General features: G+C 44.4%; 1 protein-coding gene across 6 annotated transcripts in view; it reads left to right on the top strand.

Annotated features, from left to right (window-relative positions):
• myo9ab (myosin IXAb) overlaps positions 1-10732 on the top strand; it is a 220952-nt gene extending 210220 nt beyond the window's left edge. For 3 of the 6 annotated variants that reach the window (XM_065022697.1, XM_065022695.1, XM_065022694.1), the window contains exons 37-44: positions 507-635; positions 910-1015; positions 1348-1479; positions 1725-1848; positions 2362-2415; positions 6006-6199; positions 7002-7144; positions 7253-10732. In XM_065022697.1, coding sequence (XP_064878769.1) covers positions 507-635; positions 910-1015; positions 1348-1479; positions 1725-1848; positions 2362-2415; positions 6006-6199; positions 7002-7144; positions 7253-7653 — 1283 coding nt within the window. In that variant the 3' untranslated portion in view covers positions 7654-10732. The remainder of the gene's footprint in view (positions 1-506; positions 636-909; positions 1016-1347; positions 1480-1724; positions 1849-2361; positions 2416-6005; positions 6200-7001; positions 7145-7252) is intronic. The other 3 variants (XM_065022699.1, XM_065022696.1, XM_065022698.1) reach the window with 2 other exon arrangements.
• Positions 10733-20702: the final 9970 nt, after the last annotated feature.

Raw genomic sequence — 20702 nt, 5'->3', positions numbered from 1 at the left:
ACTGTATGCCCTAGAATGAAAATAGGCTGTTAACACAGGCTGTAATAGTAGTGGCAACAGTTCCCATGACACCACGTCCAAGGTATTCACACTACCGGATCGAAAGCACTGTGTCCATAGCAAAGAGTTTAACAGTTATAATGTTTACTCCAACTATAGTATTTAAGTCATATTTATACTGAACAAAAATATAAATGCAACATGTCAAGTGTTGGTCCCATGTTTCGTGAGCTGAAATAAAAGAGGGGGGGGGGGGGTGTGCTGAGGAGTATTTATGTCTGTAATAAAGCCCTTTTGTGTGGAAAAACTCACTCTGATTGGCTGGACCTGGCTCTCCAGTGGGTGGGCCTATGCCCTCCCAGGCACACCCATGGCTGCGCCCCTGCCCAGTCGTGAAATCCAAAAGATTAGGGCCTAAGAATGTATTTCAATTGAGTGATTTCCTTCTATGAACTGTAACTCAGTAAAATCTTTGAATTTTGTCTCCCATTGCCCTCCAACTCCAGATGTGAGCAGCATGAACTTGGACGATTACAACATCCACGTCATTGCCAGCGTGCTCAAACAGTGGCTCCGCGACCTGCCCAACCCTCTGATGACCTTTGAACTATACGAGGAGTTCCTCCGAGCCATGGGTAAGAACTGGGGTCAGAAGTAACCACATTGGTATTTGTTACAATGTTACTGTGTAGTAATGGTTAAAAGTGGCCTCTGTACCATTTTATAGATGCCCCGAAGGTGTAGATATAATATAATAGATATGATGATGATATGTTGTGTGTGCATAGAAATACAAATACTAGAACACACATTCCCTTTCGAGAAGGTGACGTGTGCCACCGGCGGCCATGTTGACTGCATCCATAGAAGTAAAGATATTTTTTGTATGACGTGGCTTCCCCCACGCAGGCCAGCCAGACAAGCGGGAGGTGATCCGTGGGGTGTACTCTGTGATTGACCAGCTCAGCCGAACCCACCTGAGCACCCTGGAGCGCCTCATCTTCCACCTGGTCAGGTGAGTGGTCACGTTACCCCACGGGAAGCAGGATGTGGAGACTCACTGGATGCCTCCCGATTCTCCGTCCCCTTCTTCCAAAGTGTGCACTTTCCGTCATGGACTTAACTATCGGAAACTCCCTCCAGTCAATACACCAAGCCGATGCTTCTAAATCCATGAATGGGTGCGTGGGAGAAGGGTGGATAATTGGGAGGTTGTTATCCACTGCGTTCCAGTTTTGACATCTGTTCTTTGTTGCGACCTCTGATTGTGTGTGTGTGTGTGTGTGTGTGTGTGTGTGTGTGTGTGTGTGTGTGTGTGTGTGTTTGTGTGTGTGTGTGATCTTCCAGGATCACTCTGCAAGAGGACACCAATCGTATGTCGGCCAACGCCCTGGCCATAGTTTTCGCCCCCTGCATCCTCCGCTGCCCCGACACCATCGACCCCCTGCAGAGTGTCCAGGACATCGGCAAGACCACCGCGTACGACTCAGACTAGAATGAACAAAACACACCACAAACACCCACCATCACTCGATAGTTGCGAGTGTGTATACCAAGGCACTGACAACTGACACACACCCAATTGCTATTCATCAGATGAGTCCATGTGTTATTTCTGTTGTGAATCCTGTTCCTATCAGACAGATTTGATTATTAAGTATAGACTGAGCAACAGGACAAGCCACGTTATTCACTGGTTGCTCATTCTGTGTATCCTCCTCTAGGTGTGTGGAGCTGATCATTGGAGAGCAGATGAATAAGTACAGGGCCAGACTGAAGGACATCAACAGTCTGGAGTTTGCTGAGAACAAGGCCAAGAGCAGACTGACACACATCAGGAGGTCCATGGTAAGGCACCAGGACACCAGGGGTCGTGTTCTTTAGCCATCAAACCGGATACAAATTGGAGGGACTTCCTGGACTTGTCCAATATAAAAAAAACTTAAATTTTAATTTCAAAACATTTAAGCATTTTCTGTTGCATGCCCTAATGATCATGACCCAGGGGTCCCAGGCAGGACAAATCTGACTGAGGCCATCATAGACTTCCCTCTCCATCTTCCAGTGGTTGAACTTTCACCTTTAATCTTTAGCCCTTAGTTCCTCTCACCAGATGCAACGTTCTCGTACATTCTCCCAGTGATCAGAACATTACACTCAATTATGAAATTACTTTAGCTGTGATTTCGGTCATGATTTAAGTTCATCTCCAGAAGTATTTCACTTTACCACCATATGAAAGTTCATTTGAGTGCAATTGGTTGTAATAAAAATTGGCCTACCCTCCATTTCCTTCTAATACCACCATGTAGTGTTTAGGCTTCAGCCCTAACCATGTTCTCTCCTCCCCCCCCACTCCAGAAACCTGTACTAATCGCTGTTAGGTTTATTGGCATAACCCGCACAGCCACCCCGGTATGTATTCCTAGTATATACTCCATGAGATCACACCCAGTCCTGTCAGACCATTTGTCTGTGGTGCTGTCAATCAACCAGTCCTGTCAGCCCATTTGTCTGTGGCGCAGTCAATCAGCAAGTCGGCACCTCCCTCATGCTATGAAGTCCACGTGCCCTCACATTGCTATCTCTTCCGTCCTTCTGTCTCTCTTCCATTCTCTTCATTCTCCCTTTCTCTATACACTGAGTGTATAAAACATTAGGAACACCTTCCTGATATTGAGTTGCACCCCTTTTGGCCTCAGAACAGCTTCAGCTCATCGGGGCATGGACTCTAAACTCTATGTGTCGAAAGCGTTCCACAGGGGTGCTGGCTCATGTTGACTCCAATCCGTTCCACAGTTGTCAAGATGGCTGGATGTCCTTTGAGTGGTGGACCATCCTTGATCCACACGGGGAAACTGTTGAGCATGAAAAACCCAGCAGTGTTGCAGTTCTTGACACACTCACACCGGTGCGCCTGGCAATAACTACCTTACCACGTTCAAAGACACTTAAATATTTTGTCTTGCCCATTCACCTTCTGAATGTCTCAATTGTCTCAAGGCTTAAACATCCTTCTTTACCTGTCTCCTCCCCTTCATCTACACTGATTGAAGTGGAGCTGCTGCTCCAGTTTCAACTGTTCTGCCTTATTATTATTCGACCATGCTGGTCATTTATGAACATTTGAACATCTTGGCCATGTTCTGTTATAATCTCCACCCGGCACAGCCAGAAGAGGACTGGCCACCCCACATAGCCTGGTTCCTCTCTAGGTTTCTTCCTAGGTTTTGGCCTTTCTAGGGAGTTTTTCCTAGCCACCGTGCTTCTACACCTGTATTGCTTGCTGTTTGGGGTTTTAGGCTGGGTTTCTGTACAGCACTTTGAGATATCAGCTGATGTACGAAGGGCTATATAAATACATTTGATTTGATTTGATTTAACAAGTGACATCAATTAGGGATCATATCTTTCACCTGGTCAGTCTTTCATGGAAAGAGCAGGTGTTCCTAATGTTTTGTACACTCAGTGTATATCTCTTTCCTACAGAAGATTGTATTTGTGTCTACCAAAGTCGGCCAACTAATATTCTCAGCTTGTCACTTATCCTCGCACCGTTGATTTGTCATACATTTGTAATAAATATCAGCCTTTTATTATTTGTTAATTGAAACCGTTTTATGATTCATGACTATCAACGGTCATTACTAGGTCATGTGAGAGAAATGAGAGCTGTGGTTCGTCCATTGGATAGATAGGGCAGTGTTTAGATTATGTTATACAACTGGTGGTTCTAATTCTGAGTTCTGATTGGTTAAAACCGCATTCTAGCTGATGTCTATTCCGCAAGTTACCCCACCGCTAAATCGGACGTAAAATGCCCATTTACTCTGTTCCATCTGACTGCGCAATCCACTGTCTCATCAGCCCAGCCAGGCAATTTCTGAACTTGATCTCCACTATAAAAAGCATCTTTACATTATCACACATTTCTTTTAAACTAAAATGTTGTTTTCAACAGCTGAGATTTGTATAAACTTTGCTGTCTGTCTCTGACATTTGCAACATTGTTTCAATAGTCCCATAATAATGAACGTTTCGGGAGTCGAGACGAGACAGACATGCAGCGTTTCTCAGCCAGTCGAAATCATGAATCAGCTGGCATCATATTTATGGATATATACAAAAAAAATGAAAAAAGGTACAACGAAGTGCAGCTCATTTGCAGTCTTTCCAGTTTCACTTTGAAGTTATTGTGTTAGCTGTGTTGTTGGCTAGCTCCTCTGAACAACAGTGTCCTGATGACAGAACACATTTTCTATGCTAGGCGAAATCGCGCCTCATTAGCTCATTTGCTATGGATTAATCCAAATAAATGTCACTAGAAAACAGCTTAAACAAATGCAGCTACTGTTGTTGTTCTGTCTGCACTGTTTGACGTGACTGTAAGTTAGCCATAGTTGGCTAGCAAGCAAGGGATAATAGCGTTGCCAGCCAGTATGGCAATGGAACATTTAGAACCAACAACTGGGTCGCGTCCATAGATACAGAACAAAAAGACTGAACGACTGGGTCGCGTCCATAGATACAGAACAAAAAGACTGAACGACTGGGTCGCGTCCATAGATACAGAACAAAAAGACTGAAGGACTTGGTCGTGTCTCTGGCAACCGAACCGATAGAACGAACGACCGACCGACAAGCCGGGCTGAGTAGCAACCCTAGATTTGTGTAAGGACAGTAAGGATGAAATAGTATGAAACAACTCATAAGAAATAACATTTTTAATGAACATATGTCAATCATTATTTGAATATGTCTGGCCCAGTCAAAACTGTTCGCTGCTCTGGCCCCCCAATGGTGGAACAAACTCCCTCACGACGCCAGGACAGCGGAGTCAATCACCACCTTCCGGAGACACCTGAAACCCCACCTCTCTAAGGAATACCTAGGATAGGATAAAGTAATCCTTCTCACCCCCCTTAAAAGATTTAGATGCACTATTGTAAAGTGGCTGTTCCACTGGATGTCATAAGGTGAATGCACCAATTTGTAAGTCGCTCTGGATAAGAGCGTCTGCTAAATGACTTAAATGTAAATGTAAATGTAACCCTTTGTATAAAAGTGATAATGCCCTCGGCTGCCCATGTCGCCCGTACCTTAATCCGCTACTGATTTGTATTAGTCTATAAATACATCTCTTTGCCAAAATGTGTCAGCTGTCATGTCTTATTCGACTAGTATTTTTGAAAGTGTAAGATAATTCATCAATAGTTGTTCTGAAATGTTTTTTTTGCCAAAATGTTCTCCCTCCTCTATGTTTAATATAACACGCATACATTAGTTATTAATTTCGGTTGCCTATCCGGACGTGAAGTTTCTTCTATAGAAAGTATTTGACTCTGATGTGTGCCACAGAAAGTATTTGACTCTGGCCACAATATTAAGGAAATTAGAAGGGGGGGGGGGGGATTTTCGGCACAACACCGGCAACACCCGTGCAAATATATCCTCCAAACACGGGCTCCTCTGGCATTATCACTCAAATAACCAATGAGCTTGCTTTGTTTGTTTTATGTTTTCATTATTTGCATCTTGACCGAACTTTATTTTTTTGTTGCTTCGCATCATAACATGCAGCCTAAAAGGTCATGCACACCTATGTATGCTTGCGTGCGTGCCTGTGTGTGCGCTACAGTTTGTTGGTTTTATAACACTCACAAAGTCGTTTTTAATCAGAACTTGATGAACATATTCTAGAAAATATGCATATTTAGTTGCTTTGTGCAGGTTTGAGAAATCAACGTTAAAAAGACCATCCTCAACCATGTCCCTCGCTGTGGGTTTTACTGTCCAGCCATCTTGAATGCTCATCTCTCGGGCTGTCGCCACTGTGTGTGTGTGTGTGTGTGTGTGTTAGTAGAACCTGTCTTCATGACACTGTTAACCGTTCCATCAGCCTCAATCCTAACCACCTAATGGCCTGCCGTAGCCTAGCCAAATAGCCTAGCTTACCTCATAGACTAGCCTTTATGCTAACTAGCCCTCTGCTCTGTGTCCTATAGGGCAAAGGTGGTCTTCGGAGGGGTAGCAGCCACCACACGCCCTCCCCACCCCTCAGCCCCAGAGCGGTCCCGGTGGACGGGGACAGTGCTGGGGAGGAGGGGGCAGAGCCAGGGCTGACGGAACAGCAGCAGGCCGCCATGCAGCAAGAGGAGAGGGTCCTCACCGAGCAGATCGAGAGCCTGCAGAGAGAGAAGTAAGCCTGTCATGTCGTCCTTATTATCTCTTATTCACTATAACTCTAGTACTGTAGGGGGCTTTCTCAAAAAACGGTACCTGCCCTTGGACCTTCTCCTCCAATGTGTTTTGACAACGAGGCGAGGACATAAGGAATTGAGGAAAGACGAATTATACTGTCTGGTGAACAACTTATACTGTCTGGTGAACAACTTTTACTGTCTGGTGAACAACTTTTACTGTCTGGTGAACAACTTTTACTGTCTGGTGAACAACTTTTACTGTCTGGTGAACAACTTTTACTGTCTGGTGAACAACTTTTACTGTCTGGTGAACAACTTTTACTGTCTGGTGAACAACTTTTACTGTCTGGTGAACAACTTATACTGTCTGGTGAACAACTTATACTGTCTGGTGAACAACTTTTACTGTCTGGTGAACAACTTTTACTGTCTGGTGAACAACTTTTACTGTCTGGTGAACAACTTTTACTGTCTGGTGAACAACTTTTACTGTCTGGTGAACAACTCATATATGCCATTTTTGCAGACGCTTTTATCCAAAGCAACTTTTTACATACGGGTGGTTCTGGGAATCGAACCCACTGTCCTACCGTTGCAAGCACCATGCTCTACCAACGGACCTACACAGGACCACATGTTGATGGGATGTATACCTGTTGATCGTGTGTGTGTGTGTGTGTGTGTGTGTGTGTGTGTGTGTGTGTGTGTGTGTGTGTGTGTGTGTGTGTGTGTGTGTGTGTGTGTGTGTGTGTGTGTGTGTGTGTGTGTGTGTGTGTGTGTGTGTGTGTGTGTGTGTAGGGAGGAGTTGACATACGAGATGTTGATGTTGGAGCCGCGGGCGTCTGATGATGAGACTCTGGAGTCGGAGGCCTCGATAGGAACAGCAGACAGCTCTGAGAACCTCAGCATGGACCATGAGGGAGCCGCCTCCAACCCCTCTGGTGAGACTGGAGAGTGTGTGTGTGCGCGTGTTCTATATGTGGTGCGTGCCTGTCTGTCTGTGTGTGTGTAGTAAACACTTTTCTCTAACCAAGTCTTCCTCTCTACAGGCACCTACCACTCCCGGAAGCCTGAGGCCAAGAGCCGCCGCGGCCTCCGGAGACAACCCGACTCTGTGGACTCGGTCGACTCCATCTTGTCCACCGCCTCTTCCTCGCTCTCCTCCTCCTCCTACCACCCCTCCTCCTCGGTTATCCCTCCTTCCCCCAACTACCGCTTCCGCTCCTCCTCATCTGGCCCCCTGCTCGCCTCCTGCTCATCGGGCCTAGGAGTCCCCGTAGTGCAGTCTGAGGGGGACCCGAGGGGCACTGTGGGGGTGAAGAGTCGCCACCGCCTCCGGCTGAGTAGGAGCTCGCCGCGTGAAGCCCCCGAAGGCCACAGGAGGGAGTCTGACTTCAGCTCGCCGCCCCAACAGCTGGTTCTGTATGGCAGTAACGAGTTTATGGTGTGAGGGAGAGTGGCGGAGAGACGAGACATCCGAACCGCCTTCTATCCCCCATGCCGATAGAATGTGTATGAGGGAGGGAGGAAGGGAGTGAAACAAGGCTGGAATGGGCCATGTAGGCATCCGTCTCTCACTTCTGTCCTCCCCTAGCTGTTCTCACCTCTCTACTTCTTCCCTGTGCCAGTCTTGCCTTGGAGGTCTGCCGCCGTCCCACGATGCAGTTGGGCGCCATCCGCTTGGTGGGAGTGGGCTGAGAGTGAAGTGAAAGATGAACGGAGAGGGAGAAAGAGAGATGGGATGAATGAATGAAAGAAATAGGAAGCCTCGGGAACTAAGATGGAGGCATGTCAGGAGGCTGTAGAGGAATAAATGGGCGAGAGAGAGAGACGGAGAGTGAGGAAAAGGATGAGGGCGGCTGCCTTGACTCACCTGTCTTTTTTAACTTTGACCTCCAAGCCCCTTGACCCCTGCTGGAGCCTCAGGGGCACGGAGGGGCTGGAGAAAATGAAAATAAATAGAAGCGCTACAGCGGCCATCTTTTGAGTGGAGGTCTAAAGTGGTTTGAGCCACTCAAAAGCAGAGTAACTGACTGAGAGGACTGTCCACCATTTTGATAAACACTCAGCTACTCTCACATCTGCTTTCAAGTTTACACGATACAGCCTCTCCACAAGGCTGCATGCTCCTTCATTACACTTGTTTCCTATGCCTGTTCAAGAGACTACTGTGGTGATGTGTTATAAACATGTAATATGACATTATTATTATTAATATGTTATTAAAAATATGTAAATAGAAGGAACTCCAGTGCTACTGGGTCGTCCAGTGTTTATAATAACTGTGTCTTGTCAGGAGTCTTTTGCAAAGTGAAGTGTATGGGATTCAGGTTATGGTTTTGTTTGTCGTTTTGTTTTGTTGATTTTTAACAAGGTCTGTGCTATCTGGGATCTTTGGGACGTCCCTACCCTAAACACTAACCCTAACTATAACCGTAAACCTTACCGAAACGTAACCATTCTTTTTATTTCAACTTCAATGGGGGGGGGTAGGGACGTCCCAAGGATCCCAGATAGCACATACCATTTTAACCGAGCCACTTGATGTGTTCAGTTGGTGCCACTTCTTCTCATGTGAAATAATACATGTGGTGCAACAAGGGATTGACTTTCAGACACTTACGATCATCACAGCACTGTTGCCATTGTGTTTGACACCGCGACTGCTGTGTTCAATGTTTATCAGCCATAATGTATTGTAATGCCTTTCTCCTCCATCCGTCGTTTGTCTGCCCGTCCCCCCCCCCACACACAATTCTACGTTGTTCTGAGACATCAGTGTTAAGAACCAAATCAGGACTTGAATTTATTTTGTCTCTTTATTGGTGTATCATTATTGTTGTTGTTATAGTTGCCATTGAGGCTATTGTCCTCTTTTTGTTGTAACAGCTTTACTTGCGTGGTAAGGGGGATTTTGTTGAGACTAAATACATTTTTTATCGCCTATCTGTACCAAGAGGTGTGTGTGTGTGTGTGTGGTTGGTTGGTTATCACTACTGCTCTGTTCATTTGATGTCAACACAGTCCAACCTTGACAGACAGACAGACAGACAGACACACACACACACACACGCAGTCCTCTGCTATGTATGTCCCATACAACCTTTGAGCCAGCCAAATCCTTCGCCTCTGATTTTGACATTGGTTAAAATATGAACGAACCTTTCCATCCACTTCACTACCGGGCTTTCCTGAACAGTAGCATTTACTCCATGCTAAATGTGTATTTAAATGCCTCGCAGAGAAAAGGCAATCAGTTTCAATTGTCCAGTGTGTTTCAACAGAAGATAACTATCTCTGGTACTGTAAGATAAATACCGCTGTACTCTCTCTCTATACCGTGCAATATCCTATGTGCCCTGTAGGGGGACCTGTCTGTCTATCTATCTATCTCTTCTCACCAGTACTTAACCTGGAGTTAAATCAGTATTATAGTCTTGCCATTCCTGTACTGTACTTGCCAGCCAATGCAATACAACAAGGACACATCTGAAACAACACAATCAAAGTCTTGACATAGAGAAGGTGTAGGACTTGATCGCAGAATAGTCGTCATAATGAATAGGGAATTTCATGTAGCCTATGTGTTTTGTCACAAGCTTGCCTCTTCTTCAGTGTGCGTTGTTCCATCCAGATTCTCCACTGTGTCCCGAAACCGGTAGAGACTTCACTTGCTGCTTGTTGTCTACTATTCGGGTGAAGCAGCTGAACCATGGTGGTATTTTAGGGAGCAGGCGCCTCTATTCAGTCACAACCAAACCTGGGTTGTATGCATTAGGCACCGAATGAAAGAAAACTGACTGAAACAGGAAGGGACTACCCGAACTGACTACCAATAAGAACGGCTTGTTTTTGTTTTACGTCTCAACGCTTTTTGCTACGGTGTGCCCTAATGAATACGACCCTGGTTATCAGAAAGAGCACTCAGAAGTTCAGTTTCGAGAGGGGAGCACCGAGGGTTGTTGAGGGGCGTGGGAGAAAATAACCATTCATGCTGGTCAAAAACCCACACTAAGCACGGTATTTGTACACCCTAAGGCTGGCATTGGCGTCCTGCTAAAGTGAATGTACCGATCACTGGAAGGCAATGCTCTGCTTTCTCTTGTTGTTTTGTTGTTATTTTTTATATACAGTATGTATATTGTATTTATGATCATGCTTACGAGTGTACATTGAAGAGGGGGGGAGAAAAAAGCCTGTAATTAAAAGGATATATTATCCTGTGTATGACTCCTTCTATAATATTAATCATATTTAATGTTTTTTTACAGGCTCAAAAAAAAAACTGTCATGTTTGTGCTACAGCAAAAATCCAACTTGAGCAATTGTATCTTTTTGTGTGTGTGCTACTCTGGACACAGTTGTATGTATAAGGTGCAATTTGTCTAATATTTCTTTTTTTTATTATATAAATTATATGTCTATGGTAAAAATTAAAAATAAACAAATTTATGGGGGAAAAAAATAATGTGCTTATTAAAAATGCCAAACTGTTGTGAATTGTGTGATTAAAATACAGTGCATTCAGACCCCTTGACTTTTTCCACATTTTGTTACATTACAGCCTAATTCTAAAATAGAATAAATTGTTTTTCCCCTTCAGCAATCTACACACACTATACCTCATAATAACCCACTATACCCCAACCCCATAAACATTTATTTTTAAACATTTAAAAACAAAATATCACATTTACGTAAGTATTTACTCAGTACATTGTTGAAGCACCTCTGGCAGTGATTACAGCCTCGAGTCTTCTTGGGTATGTCACTACCAGCTTGGCACACCTGTATTTGGGGAGTTTTTCCCCATTCTCTGCAGATCCTCTCAAGCTCAGTCAGGTTGGATGGGGAGCGTCCATGCATAGCTATTTCCAGGTCTCTCCAGAGATGTTCGATCGGGTTCAAGTCCAGGCTCTGGCTGGGCTACTAAAGGACATTCTGAGACTTGTCCCGAAGCCACTCTTGCGTTGTCTTTGATGTGTGCCTAGGGTTGTTGTCCTGTTGGAAGGTGAACCTTTGCCCCAGTCAGATCCTGAGCGCTCTGGAGCAGGTTTTCATCAAGAATTTCTCTGTTCATTGCTCCATTCATCTTTCCATCAATCCAAACTAGTCTCCCAGTCCCTGCTGCTGAAAACATCCACACAGCATGATGCTGCCACCACTATGCTTCACGGTAGGGATGGTGCAGGCGATTCAACTGCAACGTGCTGGCCAGGGCTCTAGGGGAATGCTCCCTGAGGCATTGGTTCAAGGAAGAAGTGTCTGGTGTCCTAGATATGTTCTTGATTAGTAAGGAGCTGTTTGCCCATAGACTGGCTAGGTGCTCCCCTGCAGGAGCTCAACCAAACGTTGAGTCCTAGTCAGGCAGTGGTGCTTCATCACACCTTCCCCCCTGCAATATGCATCTAACCCATTGACTAGAAGGGCTTTCTGATCGAGGGAAGCATATGTACAAGATAGTTTGTTTTGATTACACACACAGGTTGTGCTGTTTTCTTATGTGTTTTCACACGGCATTTCCACAGTTACTTGTAGCTTTTTTTTTACCTAGAAAAAGAAATGAAGTCCTTTTGGATTTTCAGCGTATCTGTGTGCCCTCTCCTGTACAGTGAATATAGCACTTTTAATTTACAACTAAAGTGCTGTTTGGTTTTGTTTCAGCAAGTTTATGGATGATCATGTCCACAGTATAATTTTTTTATTTTTTATTAATCTAAATAATGTGATGTACAATTTTAGCAAACAATAGTCATGTGGTAGTCTAGTCCAATAATGTACTCTTAAGGCGTGTAGGTGAGCCTAACTCTGCTCCTTAAGATCCAAGGACCGTCTAAGTCTGACAGCCAAACACTCCATCTAAAAGTGAATCTATTCTCAATTGCGTTACAGTTCTAGAAACAAAAAGCCCTTTTACTTTAATATCACATGAAAGTCATTTCACAAATGCAAACCGGCTTCATCACAGTTGCAGCAGACAGTCGTTTTCAGACACGTGTCTGCTGGCATTTTGTCCATTACACACACGTGTTCGGAGCTTGCTATAGATCGCTCATTGGCACAGTTGGTGGCCTCTGTCTTCTGTCCGTCGTCTGTGAACTCGCTGTTACGTGGAGAAATAACCGCGTGGGCGGTGGGTTAACGTAATTAAGTAAAAATAAATCAAATCAAATCAAATGTATTTATATAGCCCTTCGTACATCAGCTGATATCTCAAAGCGCTGTACAGAAACCCAGCCTAAAACCCCAAACAGCAAGCAATGCAGGTGTAGAAGCATGGTGGCTAGGAAAAACTCCCTAGACAGGCCAAAACCTAGGAAGAAACCTAGAGGAACCAGGCTATGTGGGGTGGCCAGTCCTCTTCTGGCTGTGCCGGGTGGAGATTATAACAGAACATGGCCAAGATGTTCAAATGTTCATAAATGACCAGCATGGTTGAATAATAATAAGGCGGAACAGTTGAAACTGGAGCAGCAGCACAGTCAGGTGGACTGGGGACAGCAAGGAGTCATCATGTCAGGTAGTCCTGGGGCACGGGCCTAGGGCTCAGGTCAGTTGAAACTGGAGCAGCAGCACGGCCAGGTGGACTGGGGACAGCAAGGAGTCATCATGTCAGGTAGTCCTGGGGCATGGTCCTAGGGTTCAGGTCCTCCGAGAGAGAGAAAGAAAGAGAGAAGGAGAGAATTAGAGAATGCACACTTAGATTCACACAGGACACCGAATAGGACAGGAGAAGTACTCCAACAAACTGACCCTAGCCCCCCGACACATAAACTACTGCAGCATAAATACTGGAGGCTGAGACAGGAGGGGTCAGGAGACACTGTGGCCCCATCCGAGGACACCCCCGGACAGGGCCAAACAGGAAGGATAGGAAGGACAGGAAGGATATAAATACTTAAGTTTTTGTTTGGGGGGGTATTTGTACTTTTAATATTTATATTTTTGACAACTTTTCCTTCACTACATTCTTAAAGAAAATGATATACTTTTTACTCCATACATTTTCCCTGGCACCCAAAAGTACACATTACATTTTGAATGCTTAGCAAGACAGCAAAATGGTCCAATTCACACACTTATGAAGAGAGTATCCCTGGTCATCCCTACTCCCTCTGATCTGACGGATTCACTAAACTCATAAAGGTGTGTAGTAACTTAACCTTCTATTTTTAGAAAAATAATTATTGCTGATATGAATGATTAGGTTCCTTATGTTTCCAAAATCATACCGCAAGCGATGCATGTTCACGTTGAGACTGAACGTCTTAACAAAAGTCCCTCTGGAAGAAGATAACTTCATCAAAATACACTAAAGGTAGTTAGCGTCTATGAATGGGTTAGTGGTAGCCTGCTGTGTTTAAGGGGGTTTTCACACTTTCAGACCATTTTTGTGAACCTTTTTTATTGCAATGTGAACACTCCAAAGAAACTCAGGCCCATCAAAAGAGCCCTCGAAGCGAACCCGAACTGAGGCCATCTCGAGAGGTCATAAAAAAAATGCAACATCCCTCTCCCCAAGTAAAAAATATTTTCACATGACCCACCCCTTGTACTGTGAAATAAATGTAACATTCCATGGCCAATGGTTTATGAACTGATACACAAAAGGATGCCGGATTCAAAAGTTCAAGAGTTCAAATTCAAGAGTTTTTCCCATTTAAATTCCTGGTACTGCCCATATGTAGCTTGTTTTTGGTCGCAGGTTCCTGGAATGTCAGAAGAATTAGAACATATACCTGGAGCTTACTGCAAATACAGTTGAAGTCGGAAGTTTACATACACCTTAGCCAAATACATTTAAACTCATTTTTTCACAATTCCTGACATTTAATCCTAGCAAAAATTCCCTGTCTTAGGTCAGGTAGGATCACCACTTTATTTTAAGAACGTGAAATGTCAGAATAATCGTGGAGAGAATGATTTATTTCAGCTTCTATTTCTGTCATCACATTCCCAGTGGGTCAGAAGTTTACATACACTAAATTAGTATTTGGTAGCATTGCCTTTAAATTGTTTAACTTGGGTCAAACGTTTTGGGTAGCCTTCCACAAGCTTCCCACAATAAGTTGGGTGAATTGTGGCCCATTCCTCCTGACAGAGCTGGCGTAACTGAGTCAGGTTTGTAAGGCCTCCTTGCTCGCACATGCTTTTTCAGTTCTGCCCACAAATCTTCTATAGGATTGAGGTCAGGGCTTTGTGATGGCCACTCCAATACCTTGACTTTGTTGTCATTAAGCCATTTTGCCGCAACTTTGGAAGTATGCTTGGGGTCATTGTCCATTTGGAAGACCCATTTGCGACCAAGCTTTAACTTCCTGGCTGATGTCTTGAGATGTTGCTTCAACATATGCACAAAATTTTCCATCCTCATGTTGCCATCTATTTTGTGAAGTGCACCAGTCCCTCCTGCAGCAAAGCACCCCCACAACATGATGCTGCCACCCCCGTGCTTCACGGTTGGGATGGGGTTCTTCGGCTTGCAAGCCTCCCCTTTCCCTCCAAACATAACGATGGTAATTATGGCCAAACATTTCTATTTTTGTTTCATCAGACATTTGTCCAAAAAGTACGATCTTTGTCCCCATGTAAAGTTGTAAACCGTAGTCTTTTGTACCCGTTTCCTCCAGCATCTTCACAAGGTCCTTTGCTGTTGTTCAGGGATTGATTTGCACTTTTCGCACCAAAATACGTTCATCTCTAGGAGCGGTATGACGGCTGCGTGGTCCCATGGTGTTTATACTTGCGTACTATTGATTGTACAGATGAACATGGTAGCTTCAGGCGTTTGGAAATTGCTCCCAAGGATGAACCAGACTTGTGGAGTACAATTTTCTTTCTGAGGTCTTGGCTGATTTATTTTGATTTCTTTTGATTTTCCCATGATGTCAAGCAAAGAGGTACTGAGTTTGAAGGTAGGCCTGGAAATACATCCACAGGTACACCTCCAATTAACTCAAATTATGTCAATTAGCCTATCAGAAGCTTCTAAAGCCACGACATCATTTTCTGGAATTTTCCCAGCTGTTTAAAGGCACAGTCAACTTAGTATATGTAAACTTCTGACCCACTGGAATTGTGATACAGTGCATTATAAGTAAAATAATCTGTCTGTAAACAATTGTTGGAAAAATGACTTGTGTCATGCACAGAGTAGATGTCCTAACCGACTTGCCAAAACTATAGTTTGTTAATTAACAAGAAATTTGTGGAGTGGTTGAAAAACGATTTTTAATGACTCCAATCTAAGTGTATGTAAACTTCTGACTTCAAATGTAAATACTCCTCAGTTTTTATCAGTCGTCCGGGTGGCTGGTCTGAGACGATTCCACAGGTGAAGATGTCGAATGTGGAGCTCCTGGGCTGGCGTGTTCTGCGGTTGTGAGCCCGTTTGGCCGTACTGCCAAATTCTCTAAAAACTATGTTGGAGGTGGCTTATGGTAAAGACATGAACATTCAATTATCTTCCCACGGCTCTGGTGGAAATTTCTGCAGTCAGCATGCCAATTGCATGCTACCTCAACTTGAGACATCTGTGGCATTGTGCTGTGTGACAAAACGGCACATTTTAGATTGGCCTTTTATTGTCCCCAGTACAAGGCGCACCTGTGTAACGATCATGCTGTTTAATAAACTTCTTGATATGCCACAACTGTCAGGTGGATGGATTATCTTGGCAAAGGAAAAATGCTCACTAACAGGAAAGTAAACAAATTTGTTGACAAAATTTGAGAGAAATAAGCTTTTTGTGAAAAAATGAATATTTCTGGGATCTTTTATGAAACATGGGACCAACACTTTACATGTTGCATTTATATTTTTGTTCAGTATACATGCATGAGAAGCATGCATAGTTGCCGAGATCGTTCCAGTGTTTACATGTTTCTGCACATGCTTCAGCTGATAGAAATCTGAATGCATTCCCAGTGCTTTGAAAAGTTTGTAATTATTCTGTCCTGTGGATATATAGTTTCACATTCCTACTGCCAAAAGGACCAACCACACGGACAACTGGTAAAGTACGTTAAAATATACTTTTATTCAACATTCTTACTTGTAGAGGTCATGGGAGGAAACTTTTCTGATTCAAGCTCTCCTGATTAAATGCAATTCAAATTCAGGTTTCCAGGCAAACCAAAAGTCATTGCTGTCCTTGTTATGAAAGTATCAACTTTACTCTGTATATCTAAAAGCATTCCAGGTGAAGCTGGTTGAGAGAATGCCAAGAGTGTACAAAGCTGTCATCAAGGCAAATGGTGGCTACTTTGAAGAATCTTAATTACATTTTGATTTAGACATTTTGACACTTTTTTGGTTATTACATGATTCCAAGTGTTATTTCATAGTTTAGATGTCTTCATTATTATTCTACAATATAGAAAACAGTAAAAAATTAAGAAAAACACTTGATTAAGTAGGTGTCCAAACTTTAGACTGGTACATTACTGGTACATATATTATAGATATATATATATCGATAGATATGTATATATATATACAAAACAATATATGGGGGATTGGAAATGATGCCGACAATTACATTAATGGAAGCTACAATCGATCTGCAATATTAAAGCTGATCTATCCCTTATTTTAAAAAAGCAGAAGACATTTAGTAATAAAAGTGGCGCTTTATAGTTATGTGATGACATCGCGTGCCCTGCGTACCTACCAAATTATTCGGCAATCATAATTTATTTGAAAAACAGCATTTCCATCTTAATTTGTCACAATAAAGTTTGGTAATAGACAAATCTATCCGTCGAACGGATACAAATGTTGTTGCTCTTTAGCAAACGCCTCCTATCTCTTCCGTTTCCATCACACATGTATCCAAAAATGTTTGGGACATTGCTTTTGTCAAATGAACCTGGGTCAATGGTAAACCTGCCTAGTGACTCAACATAATCACATGCTTAGTTTGAGACTGAAGGAGAGGACGCAGTTGGCGCAAAATACTAGGTTTTCGGAAGTTAGAAATAAAGTAATTTGAGCAAAACATTTTAGTGAACTGACGATTTGTAACTTTAGAAAACATCTTTGGACCGATGCATGCTACATTTGGATCGTTTGGGTTCTGCGTAATGATGCACTTATATCTTAAACATTTGAACCGAGGACCGGACCGATGCGTGTTGGTGAATCGTTAAATCCCTAGTAGAATTGCATGACATTTATGAAATTATCTCAGCCACATGGCACAATGTGTAGAATTGCAGGAAATTATGCCTAACTTTCTCTCCACTGTCAGGAGAGCCACAAAAATATTTTGCCTTGAGCTGGCCCTGCGACTAGGATTACAATGTGTAGATATAAAAAAAATACATGATAATTCTGCCCCTGCTGTTTTCATCTGCACTATCATCACTGCTTTCAATATACTGTCAACAGCCCTGCACTCCTCACAGCAACTCGCCCAAACCTCCCCCACTTCTGCTTCATTCAAATCCAGATAGCGGATGTTCTGAAAGAGCTGCAAAATATGGACCCCTACAAATCAACCGGGCTAGATTATCTGACGAAATTGTTGCAACCCCTATCACTAGCCTGTTCAACCTCTCTTTCGTATCGTCTGAGATTCCCATAGATTGGAAATCTGCAGCGGTCATCCCCCTCTTCAAAGAGGGAGACACTCTAGACCCAAACTGCTACAGACCTAGATCTATTCTACCTTGCCTTTCTAAGGTCTTTGAAAGCCAAGTTAACAGATTACCGACCATTTCGAATGTCACCGTACCTTCTCCACTATGCAATCTGGTTTGAGAGCTGGTCACGGGTGCACCTCAGCCACGCTCAAGGTCCTAAACGATATCATAACCGCCATCGATAAGAGACATTACTCTGCAGCCTAAAGCTTTCGACTCTGTCAACCACAACATTTTTATTGGCAGACTCAACAGCTTTGAGTCTGATTGCCTCGCTTTGCTCACCAACTACTTCTCCGATAGAGTTCAGTATGTCAGAATCGGAGGGCCTGTTGTCCGGACGTCTCTATGGGGGTACCACAGGGTTCAATTCTTGGGCCGACTCTCTTCTCTGTATACATCAATGACGTCGCTCTCTCTGCTGATGATCTACCTCTACGCAGACACCATTCTGTATACCCGTGGCCCTTCGTTGGACACTGTGTTAACCTCCAGATGAGCTTCAATGCCATACAACTCTCCTTCCATGGCCTCCAACTGCTCTTAAAAATGCAAGTAAAACTAAATGCACGCTCTTCAACCGATCGCTGCCCGCCCGCCCACATAGAATATGTGGTTAACTACAACCACATTTTGCTGATCCCTGCCTACAGGCAGAAACTAAAACAAGAGGCTCCCACGCTGAGGTCTGTCCAACGCTGGTCAGACCAAGCTGACTCCACACTCCAAGACTGCTTCCATCACGTGGACTGGGACATGTTTCGTATTGCGTCAGATGGAAATATTGACGAATACGCTGATTCGGTGTGCGAGTTCATTAGAACGTGCGTCGAAGATGTCGTTCCCAGAGCAACGATAAAAACATTCCCAAACCAGAAACCGTGGATTGATGGCAGCATTCGCGTGAAACTGAAAGCGCGAACCACTGCTTTTAATCAGGGCAAAGGTGTCTGGTAATATGTCCGAATATAAACAATGCAGCTATTCCCTCCGCAAGGCTATTAAACAAGCTAAGCGTCAGTACAGAGACAAAGTGGAATCTCAATTCAATGGCTCAGACACAAGAGGCATGTGGCAGGGTCTACAGTCAATCACGGACTACAAGAAGAAACCCAGCCCAGTCACGGACCAGGATGTCTTGCTCCCAGGCAGACTAAATCACTTTTTGCCCGCTTTGAGGACAATACAGTGCCACTGACACGGCCTGCAACGAAAACATGCGGTCTCTCCTTCACTGCAGCCGAGGTGAGTAAGACATTTAAACGTGTTAACCCTCGCAAGGCTGCAGGCCCAGACGGCATCCCCAGCCGCGCCCTCAGAGCATGCGCAGACCAGCTGGCCGGTGTGTTTACGGACATATTCAATCAATCCCTATACCAGTCTGCTGTTCCCACATGCTTCAAGAGGGCCACCATTGTTCCTGTTCCCAAGAAAGCTAAGGTAACTGAGCTAAACGACTACCGCCCGTAGCACTCACTTCCGTCATCATGAAGTGCTTTGAGAGACTAGTCAAGGACCATATCACCTCCACCCTACCTGACACCCTAGACCCACTCCAATTTGCTTACCGCCCAAATAGGTCCACAGACGATGCAATCTCAACCACACTGCACACTGCCCTAACCCACCTGGACAAGAGGAATACCTATGTGAGAATGCTGTTCATCGACTACAGCTCGGCATTCAATACCATAGTACCCTCCAAGCTCGTCATCAAGCTCGAGACCCTGGGTCTCGACCCCGCCCTGTGCAACTGGGTACTGGACTTCCTGACGGGCCGCCCACAGGTGGTGAGGGTAGGCAACAACATCTCCTCCCCGCTGATCCTCAACACGGGGGCCCCACAAGGGTGCGTTCTGAGCCCTCTCCTGTACTCCCTGTTCACCCACGACTGCGTGGCCATGCACGCCTCCAACTCAATCATCAAGTTTGCGGACGACACAACAGTGGTAGGCTTGATTACCAACAACGACGAGACGGCCTACAGGGAGGAGGTGAGGGCCCTCGGAGTGTGGTGTCAGGAAAATAACCTCACACTCAACGTCAACAAAACTAAGGAGATGATTGTGGACTTCAGGAAACAGCAGAGGGAACACCCCTATCCACATCGATGGATCAGTAGTGGAGAGGGTAGCAAGTTTTAAGTTCCTCGGCATACACATCACAGACAAACTGAATTGGTCCACTCACACTGACAGCGTCGTGAAGAAGGCGCAGCAGCGCCTCTTCAACCTCAGGAGGCTGAAGAAATTCGGCTTGTCACCAAAAGCACTCACAAACTTCTACAGATGCACAATCGAGAGCATCCTGGCGGGCTGTATCACCGCCTGGTACGGCAACTGCTCCGCCCTCAACCGTAAGGCTCTCCAGAGGGTAGTGAGGTCTGCACAACGCATCACCGGGGGCAAACTACCTGCCCTCCAGGACACCTACACCACCCGATGTTACAGGAAGGCCATAAAGATCATCAAGGACATCAACCACCCGAACCACTGCCTGTTCACCCCGCTATCATCCAGAAGGCGAGGTCAGTACAGGTGCATCAAAGCTGGGACCGAGAGACTGAAAAACAGCTTCTATCTCAAGGCCATCAGACTGTTAAACAGCAATCACTAACATTGAGTGGCTGCTGCCAACACACTGTCATTGACACTGACCCAACTCCAGCCACTTTAATAATGGGAATTGATGGGAAATGATGTAAATATATCACTAGCCACTTTAAACAATGCTACCTTATATAATGTTACTTACCCTACACTATTCATCTCATATGCATATGTATATACTGTACTCTAGATCATCGACTGCATTCTTATGTCACTAGCCACTTTAACTATGCCACTTTGTTTAC

Source organism: Oncorhynchus nerka, linkage group LG9a (assembly GCF_034236695.1).
Source record: "Oncorhynchus nerka isolate Pitt River linkage group LG9a, Oner_Uvic_2.0, whole genome shotgun sequence".
NCBI classification, from domain to species: Eukaryota; Metazoa; Chordata; class Actinopteri; order Salmoniformes; family Salmonidae; genus Oncorhynchus; species Oncorhynchus nerka.
The sequence above is the reverse complement of the archived record's forward strand: the minus strand, read 5'-3'. Positions and strand labels throughout refer to the sequence as shown.